At 39.8% G+C, this 10,370-nt stretch overlaps 1 protein-coding gene across 1 annotated transcript in view; it reads right to left on the bottom strand.

Annotated features, from left to right (window-relative positions):
* The window catches only part of Ankfy1 (ankyrin repeat and FYVE domain containing 1), a 77,074-nt gene that overhangs the window by 42,289 nt on the left and 24,415 nt on the right, over positions 1–10,370 (bottom strand). The window contains exon 4 of the mRNA XM_021175577.2: positions 4,010–4,145. Within this exon, the coding sequence (XP_021031236.1) occupies positions 4,010–4,145 (136 nt within the window). The remainder of the gene's footprint in view (positions 1–4,009; positions 4,146–10,370) is intronic.

Below are 10,370 nucleotides of genomic sequence, written 5' to 3'. Positions count from 1 at the left end.
ATGTGGCCTCCCTTCCCCCAGCCTGGAACCTGCCTGCTCAAGGGTGGAGCTACCGGCTCATTCGTCCTGCCACGCCCACTGCTGGAACCTGCCTTTGCTGCCTGGAGTCACACACGTGTTCGTCCTGCTACTGGACCCTGAGTTACTTGGCGGGAAATTGGGTTCCCTCCCCCTTCCTTTATAAACTGGGTGTCTGGAAATATTAAATTGAGTCTTGATCAGAGTCTTGTCTTGACTCCATTGTTTCTTCCGCCCCGTCTAGTTTCCTCTCTTTGCAGGGAACTGCCATTTTCAGTTGAACCGTTCGTGTTGTGGACCGCGGGCGGGCCGCAACACTCAATACTTGGGAGGCTGAGGCAAGGAGATTTCCAACAAGAGTTGGAAGAAAACCTGGGCTACAAAAGTAGCATTGGCTATACTGTGTAGCACTAGCTCAAAAACTAAAACAGCATATTCCCAAACCTTTCTGTATCACTGGAGTCTCCAAGTACACTGCATATCACAAGAAAGGGTAACAAAGTTATTGTGACCTGACCACAGCTATGGAATTAAGTGTTCCAGGAGAAAACTGCTATGTGACAAATGAAACTAGTCTTGCTATAACAGTGTCTGTCTTAGCAGCAGGTGGCCCACCTCATAGGACTGCAAGGATTCCAAGTCACATCTGCAGAGCACTTACTTTACACACTTGTACAGACAGTGGCCTGGACTCTGAAAATCATAGTCTTCCTTCTTACTGCCAAGGGATGACTTGAACACAGTTCATTTCCACTCATTTAGACCCCCCGAGTGCCATTTGTCATATGGATAAGACTGTAACTAGTAACTGACATGATTTATACAACAAAAGAATACATGTCTTCTCCCCTTCACCCCCACCCCCTCTCCTGTTCTCTCTGAGACAGGGTTTTTCTCTGTGAAGCCCTGGTTGTCCAGGAACTCATTCTGTAGACCAAGCTGGCTACGACCTCAGAGATCCATCTGCCTCTGACCCCAGGTTGGTGGAATTAATGGCATGCACCAACACTGCCTGGCAAGAACACATAATTTTATTAAGTTCTCACCTCATAGTTTCTATTTGAAAATAGAAAGACAGGCTAGTTATCCTCTGGAGGAAAAATATTGTTATTAATATATTTTTTAAAATTTGATATCCACAAAGCATACAAAAGCACAAAGCAATCTATCTTGTTTTTTGAAACAGGAGCTCACCATATATAACTCTAGTTGGCCTGGCATTCTCTTTGTAGACCAGACTATACTTAAACTCTGAGATTCATCTTTCTCTACCTCCAAGTGCTGGGATTAATGGCATGTGCCACCATGCCCAGCAAAGATTTATTTATTCGTTATTCTTATATGCATGTCTATCTATGTGAGTCCATGTGCTTTCAAAAGCCCCACAAGGCCAGGAAAGGGCATCAGAGCCCCAGAAAATGAAGTCAAAAGTGGCTGTGAGCCTCTGGGAACCAAACCTGAGTCCTCTCCAAGAGCAACAAGGACTTTTCATCTCTGAGCCATATATTTCTAGTCCATACATCTGATTTTTAAAGTATAAACCAGGGACCCTACAAACTTCTGTCTGGTTTTCTTTCATTTTTGTTTTTGCTTTTGCTTTGTTTTGTTTGACAGGGTTTTTCTGTATAGCCCTGGCAGTCCTGGAATTTACTCTGTAGACCAAGCTGACCTTGAACTCACAAGCGATTTGCCTTTCTTTGCCTTCCAAGTGCTGGGATTCAAAGTGTGTGCCACCAATCCCTTTCAGATCGACCCATATATGTGAGATGTGATAACTATTTAAAGAAAAATACACAGATGAACAATGGCTGGGTTGTAGGTGAACCTACTTTTTCTTTATATAATTCTGTTTTCCAAATTGCATATACTATACCCATATTTATAATCAATGAAAATAGTCATTTTAATACATACACTTTTTCAAAGAGAATTTTCTGATATTACAAAAAAAGCCCTTCTGTACCTGGTCTTTGGCTACTATGTGGGCTCTTCTTTCTACCCTTCTCTACTCCTTTTCTTTCACCTTCCAATCCCTAAACACTAGATAAGTGGGAAAAAATAGCGAGGGAAGAAAAGAGATCCTTAAATAAAGTTGGGGGTCATTAGACTACTTTCTTGCTGATTGGGGGCACTGAGTTCCTTGAAGCAAATTTGATCTTTGCAGTTATGATTTCTAATTATTATTTCTCCTCCTCCACTTATTCCTTTTCCTTCTCCTCCTCTGCCTCTTTCTTCTTTGCGTAAGAATACTTAAACTGCCACCAGCATCAACCAACAACTACCAACAAAAAACAAACAACCTACACCACCTCTTGGAGCCCCTAGCATTTATATAATCTCTGAAAACTACCCAGATTTGCAAATGTCACACAAACACAGAAACTATCTGCAGCTGACAAAATCACAGTCAGCTACTGTAGACAGCTGCCGAAGCAGCCCCATATCCCACACCTGGGATTGAAAACATATTCCTATAATATTTCTGTAAAGAAACCAAAATTCCAAAATTGTTACTACACCCTCTTTTTGATCAAATTCATTATTAATATTTCCAAGCCATCAGAACCTCTCTATCACAGAAATCAGGGCATTGACTTCACACAGAACTGCATTGTTTTGCCAGAGCCTGCTGACTTAATATCCTAGATGTGTCATTTCTCTTCCTGACAGCAGTGGGCACTCTGTGACCTTATTAAAAGACAGCATTCACTCCAGTCTTGGTCTCTTCCATACCAGCTCTTTTAAAAAGCCATGAAAAACAACTTAATATCCACAATCAACAGAACAAATTTGAGCATTTGGTAATGTTGATAATCAAGAGGCTTAAGCAATCAATAAAGGATTAATTAAAGGATCCATTATACCATTTACAACTACCTATACCAATCCTAGAACATTAAAGCAATTTCATAAGCAAGTCCGATGACATAGTCAATGAGAAAGCTGAGGATATCTGGGGGTAAAGATATAAACAATCTAATTAAAATTAGTATGAATTCATATTTATGTAATTAAAAACCTCAATAAACAAACAATAATTAACTAGAGGACTTCAATAATAAAGTTAGTTGTGCTAATTATCTAATCCTAAATACCTTGGACCCGTCTATGTTTAAATTAGATATTAAAACAGTTCTCAGGCCCTCATAACTTATAGGTAGTTGGAAAGATTCGGTCTATGGATTCTGTGAGGTTCTGGGGCAATCCTAATGGAAAACCCCCTCACAATAAAAAAAGAGCAAGGAGCTCCTGGTAGCCAAGTCTCTCTTTGATCTCCTGGGGGAGGGCAAACAAGTAACAAATAGACTGAATGAGCAACACATGGTTGAAACCACCCAGGAGAGGGGCCTCTTTTCCCCACACACCCAAGAGAAAAGGAGATGGTGAAGTACTGTAAGACGATTACATCAACCACACTGGTCACCAAGAGACACAGCCACAGCACACAGACAGCATTCTGCTTGGCACCATCTGATAACATTTTGTCTCTTACTGTTCTAAAATGCTAACTTCAGAGAGGAACAAAGAAAATGCACTATAAAAACATATCATGCTAGCTCCTTGGGACCTAAAAAAGCAGCTAGCTTCAATGAAGTAAGCCCTTATTGATACTAGCTACAAAACCTACTGAACCAAAAAGTACTGAATTTAAGTACTAAAGTGCTTCCAAAAGGGAGTGTTGACCAAAATGTAGTATAATGAAAGGCAAGGTCAAGAATCTGGAGGCTGGATTCTATTCGTCCATCTCTATTGGTTAATTTACACCATCACATACTCTGAGGTAACAAACAGTAGAAGATAGTGAGAACAAACAGCACTGGCAAAATGGAGCTTACCAGTAACACAAAGCTACAGAGAAAGCAGCTTCTCCTACACCACCTTTAAAGAACCCCAGCAGTTATCACATGGCAGAAGCTGCTTTCCCAGAGCTTGGCACAAGTAAGCTTTGCCACCACCTTGCAGGGACTTGAATGCATCTGCTGTGACTTGCCTCTCCCTAAGGAGCTGGAGCTGAAAGCGATTGGCCAGTTTCATCAATTCAGTCAGGAACACATCATCCTCTCTGAACTCTAACTCATCCGTATAGATCCAGCGAAGCATTGTCATTGTCACCTCAGGATTCGCATCTAGTTAGAGAAAGAAAGTAGATGACACACTTAGGCCTTCTAGAAGTAACCCTAAAATCTGTGGTTAGAAAAGTAAATTATGGTACACCTAACTCAAGGAAATACAAGGTAACAGGGTCCCAGACCTTAACATGACTAATGCCATGATGGAAGTGCCATTTAGGCCTTGGAACCTAGCATGTAAGCAGCAACACACCTGCCAAAACAAAAACAAAGACCTACAGTTCTGGTAAAGTCCATGAATGTATTAACCTTGCTTTCTGACTTCTGTAACTCTGCTTCTAACTATTCTTGCTAACTGAGGTTATGTCAACCCAGGATATGTTTTTTATATTTAAACTCCCACTCTGAGAAAGGCTTGGAACTGCATTCAGGTCCCAAACACCCAGTAAAATTGTAGGTTAGCTGATCTTCTCTGGTAGATACTTCCTAACAATACAGCCATTGAAAATGGTAACAGTCGAAGCTAGAAAGATGGCTCAGGAGTTAAGAGCACTGGTTGCTCTTCCAGAGGACCTGGGTTTAATTGTTCTTTCTCTCTCTCTCTCTCTCTNTCTCTCTCTCTCTCTCTCTCTCTCTCTCTCTCTCTCTCTCTCTCTCTCGCTCACACACACACACACACACACACACACAGAGGCAAAAATACTTGAAACATTAAAAAAAAATTAATGAAATTTCCTCTTCTTTTTTAAAAATTTTTTAGGCAAGGTTTCTCTGTATCCGTAGCTCTCCTGGAACTCACTCCGTAGAGCAGGCTAGCCTCGAACTCAGAGATCCACCTGCCAGGCCTCCTGAGTTCTAGGATTAGAGGTGTGCAATTCCATGCTCAGCAGAATTTCTAATAAAAGAGCCTATAGATAAAACAAGAAAATAGATACCTAATAGAAATATGAGCAATGTATATAAATAAGTGATCCATGAAAATAAAAGCACCCAGTAAAATTTACCAATAACCAAATACATATTTAAATGTACATAGTACATTTTTTTGTATCTCAAAGGATTTGTTTTTGTTCTGCTGTTTTTGTTTTGAGAGGGTTTCTCTTTATAGCCCTAGCTGTCCTAGAACTTACTCTGCCTCCTCAGTGCAAGTATTAAAGAGTGCATCACTACTGCCTGGCCTATTTACTCATTTTTAATCACTTATTTGCAGTACTCGTGATTAAAAAGACTTTTTTTTATGTGCATAGCATGTATGGCTGTGTGCCAATTATGTTCCTGGTGCCTAAGGAGACCAGAAAAGGATGTTAGACCCCTGGAACTAGAGTTACAGACGGTTGTATCCCATTGGGTGCTTACTGGGAGTCAATCCCAGATTCTCTATAGAAGAGCAGTCAGAGCTCCACTGAGCTATTGTCTTAGTCAGGGTTTCTATTCCTGCACAAACATCATGACCAAGAAGCGAGTTAGGAAGGAGAGGGTTTATTCAGCTAACACTTCCACATTGCTATTCATCACCAAAGGATGTCAGGACTGGAACTCAAGCAGGTCAGGAAGCAGGAGCTGATGCAGAGGTCATGGAGGGATGTTACTTACTGGCTTGCTTCCCCTGGCTTGCTCAGCTTGCTTTCTTATGGAACCCAAGACTACCACAGCCCAGAGATGGTACCACGCACAAGAGCCCCGCCCCATCACTAATTGAGAAAATGCCTTACAGCTGGATCTCATTTTTGCTTCATGTATTTGAGAGTATAAATGTACCATTGTGTAAATACATGTATATCTAAATATACTATACATTCATTGATTGGCTCTGTCTATTCATCAATGAATCAATCAATCATGAACCTGAAAATATGAACTCAAGCATAATTCATGATTTTTCTTTTACTTTGATTTTTACTTAGTAAATATATTATTTGTTTATTTTTTAAAGTTAAAAACTATACTTGCAGGAGATGTTTATTATAAAAATAATCATTTAAGATATCTAAAACTAGTGCTGAGGATGTGGCTTAGCTAGTAATGATTGACTAGCATGCAAGAAGCCTTGGGCCCAGTCGGGTGTGGTGGCGCACGTCTTTAATCCCAGCACTCAGGAAGCAGAGGCAGGCGAATTTCTGAGTTCGTGGCCAGGCTGGTCTACAGAGTGAGTTCCAGGACAGCCAGGGCTACACAGAGAAACCCTGTCTGGAGGAAAAAAAAAGAAAAAAAAAAAAGCCTTGGGCTGATCCCAAATGACATAAAACCGGGTGTAGTGGTACATACCTGTAATATTAGCAATTGGGAAGCAGAAGAATCAAGTTCAAGGTCATCTTTGACTATATACTGTGAATTCTAAGCCAAGGTGGACTACTTGATGCTGTCTCAAAAAACAAAACAAGCAAACAAACTACCCTATACTGTTATTTCTATTAAATCAGCTCTCGGTCAAAATATAGAAAGTGATGTTCAAGACAAGTTAAAGTCACAGTTTGCATAAAGGTTCTCCAAGAGTAGTCCTGAGCAAGCAGACTCCTAACAGAGTTTAACTCTCAAGCCCACTCAGGCACTTTAACAAGTCTGTTAAATTATTGTGATGCTCACTGAGGTTTCTGGGAGACCATAATCAATTCTTAGTTATCAAAGAAAACCACAATAAGGACTAGGAATACATTATTAATAACTAGGCAACAACAGACCAGCTCTGACTAGCCTTTTATTACAACTATGCACAGTAAGAAGGATGAGTTGAAGGGAGTGATGTTGAATAGAACGGAACACCTGATGTACTTAAAGCAGATTAGCCTGCTAAAACAACCAAACTGACAGGGGTGGGTCAAAAACAAATAATGCTGTTTCTTTTTTCCTTTGTCTTCCTTAATAATGTAGTAACAATAGTGAAATTTTTTCATTTTACTTTCTTTTTGATTTTTGAGACAAAGTTATGTCAAGACAGCCCCAGCCAGCCTGGCCTGGAGCTCATAGCCCTCCTACCTCAGCCTCCTAAGCATTGGGATTACATGAATATGTCACCAACCCAGGTAAAATTACTATCCCAGGATTGCGGTAAATAGGAATACTAAACTTTAAAGAATTGATAAGCTAGCATAAAAGGAAAAAAATGCACACACACACATACATTCATCCAGAAACACTGAACAATCAGCCTCCTTGACATAATGGTATTTAAAGAACGCTCAATATACCTGGTCTTGGTCCACACACATAATCCCAGCTCTCAGGACAGTGCTGGATTATATAGTATAAATTCTAGACAGGAGGATGACAAGTTGAAGATCAGCCTAAACAATATAGTAAGCTCTAACTCAGCCTGGGTAATATAGCAAGACTCCACCTCAAAATAAACAATAAAAATGACGGTGGCATTGCTCAGCGGCAGAGCACTTACCTAGCATTTGAGAGGCCCTGAGTTCAACCCTCAGTACTGTAAATAAGCAAAGCACTACATCCAGCAACTGCAGTACATTCTCTTTTCCAATGCACACAGTATATTCCCTGAGACAGATATACACTCGGCCATTAAACAACAGCGTCTCATGTAGCCCTGACCAGAATGTCACTGATAGTGCAACAAAGTACATTTCATGAGTCTCATAACTGAAGTATCAAGATATTAGCTTACTCTTAATATCTTTCAAACGAATGTGAATAATTTTCAAATTTTTATTATCTTTTGTAATCTTTGTAATCTATATGCCTGTAGAGTTACTTCCACACATTTTATGAAAAACACTTTCATAATCAAATGGCTCTTGGAAACTATGCTATTTTTCTCTACAGGTGGTTAGAGAGACGGAGTTTCAAAAGATTTCATTCTGAAGAGGAAACGCCACAGCTCTGAGTGTGCCCACAGGGACTGGAGCCTCACAGAAGAGAGAGACCTTCCTTCCACACAGGCCTTTGTATTCTAGCTGTGAATGGCATGGACCCACACATCTGCATTTATGCTTGTTTATTTGCACTTACAAGGGAGAACTAAAGGCTTCAAGTTAAACCTTAGAAATTATCATAAAGATAACCCATTCATTGTGGAGCGGCAGTGGTGGTGTGTCTCTTTAATCCCAGTAGTTGGAAGGCAGACAGGAGGAGCTTTGTGAGTTTAAAGCCAGCCTCGGCTACACAGTGAGTTCTAGGATAGCTTAAGGCTTTGTACAAAAACCTTGTTTCAAAAACACATTAAAAAAAAATACAAAAGATAATTCACTCACAACAGAAAGATCTGTTCTCTTAAATCCAGATCACGCCTATTCTTGCTATACAGCACTGCTTAAATGTTAGGCAGCCTTGGCACCTTATGTATTAGCCCAATTCAAAACAGCACACACACACACATACGACAACTACTTTGTTAGATCTGTAACCACTGCCTGAAATGATTTAACAGTCCATCACTTCTCCCAGCTACCAATGAGCTACACTCCAAGACCAATGTCCCATTTTAATACCCTGACAATCTCCATCTCATAATTCTTGCAATAGTTTACTAACAGCCGAGTTCAATAAAAACTTTTGTTTTAAACCTCATTTTCAAGAGCGATTAAGCAAGTACTAATACAATACGATTTTAGGTGAACTTCTGAAAACCATGTTTTAAGTCCATTCCATTCACTTCCACATTTAGTTAAAAATTATAAAGACATTGTAACATAAGATAACAATGTAACATAAGATAACAATATTAATATAAATAATTTGGTACATCTATTAAAAACATTTCTTAAAATTCCATTTATTTGTGTGTGTGTGTGTGTGTGTGTGTGTACACATGCCATGATGCATATGTAGAAATTAGAGGACAACTTGATGGGGTGAGTTTTTTCCTTCTAATATGTGAAATCTGGGGATCAAATTCAGGTCATTAGGTTTGGCACAAATGCCTTTACTCAGTGAGCCATCCCCTGGTCCTATTAAAATTTTAGAAGAAATTTACTATATATGTTTAAGATATATAACATGTTGTCAAGTGATATACATATAACTGGACATGGTAGCACAAGCCTTTAATCCTAGCACTTAGGAGGCAGAGCAGATAGACTGCTGTGAGTTCCAGGCTAGCCTAGTGTACACAGTGAGATGTTGTCTCAAATAAATAGAGATACACAAATACAAATTACTCTACAGTGCAGCAGGAGAGATCTCAGCAGTTAAGAGCATATACTACCCTTGTACACTCCTGGTTCTCAGTACTCACACTGAAAGGCCTACAACCAAATGTTAACTCCAGCTTCAGGGAAATCTGTCTTCCTATGTCCCCATGAACAAATGTCTTTACCAATACACAAACACATACATACTAAAAATAAATCAGGCTAGAAATTTATCTAGCCATCAGTAGTTAAGAGCAAATATTATTGCTGCAGAGGACCTAAGTTAGGTTCCCAGAACCCATACCAAGTAGTTCACAACTGTTACTCTAGCTCCAGGAAAATCTGATGCCTCCAAATTTCTCATGCACAAACACAAATATAGACATAGACACACACAAACAAATTTTAAAAATAAAAAAGATGAAATAAATCCTTTAAAAAAAAACTTTCCATTGCAAAGGTTTTTAATCCTAGTGCTTAGGAGGCAGAAACAGGTGGGTATCTGAGTTTGAGGTCAGCATGATCCACAGAGCGTCCCAAGACATGTGATGGGAATGGAATTACCATGTTGAAACAAATGAACATTCACCATCTCACACAGGTACAAACCTACTAAAATTCTAAATACTGACTGACAGAAGCCTTCTAGGAAAGGCTATGGAAAACAAATAAGATTCCTGGAGATGGCCCAGTACTCTGCATGGCTGTGATGGGCACAGCCCCAGAGACTTTGTCCTAGGATTGCTTCTCGCTGCTGATGTGCCTTTCTTGCCACTATTATATAGCCCAATGACTCCTGAGCATCATTCTTCCCTAGTGGTCAAATTTCCTGCAGATCAACATGAAGATGAACTTTCATAAATTAATGCTGTCTAGATGAATTAATGATTTTATAGCATTCTTGATTTGACTCAATTTTAAGGAGATGGTTTTAGTAGTTTTGCCAGAAAGATCTAATAAAAGTTAGAATCAAGAAGAGAATGTGCCCCTCCTTATACAATAGTAAGTAAAGGCTGCATAATAAGGAATACAATGAGCTTTCATAAATTACACTAAGGAGAAGGCGCACGCCTTTAATCCCAGCACTCGGGAGGCAGAGGCAGGAAGATTTCTGAGTTCGAGGCCAACCTGGTCTACAAAGTGAGTGCCAGGACAGCCAGGGCTACACAGAGAAACCCTGTCTCGAAAAACCAAA

The sequence above is a fragment of the Mus caroli genome, chromosome 11 (assembly GCF_900094665.2).
Source record: "Mus caroli chromosome 11, CAROLI_EIJ_v1.1, whole genome shotgun sequence".
Classification (NCBI taxonomy): domain Eukaryota; kingdom Metazoa; phylum Chordata; class Mammalia; order Rodentia; family Muridae; genus Mus; species Mus caroli.
This window is presented reverse-complemented; position numbering and strand designations above follow the sequence as displayed.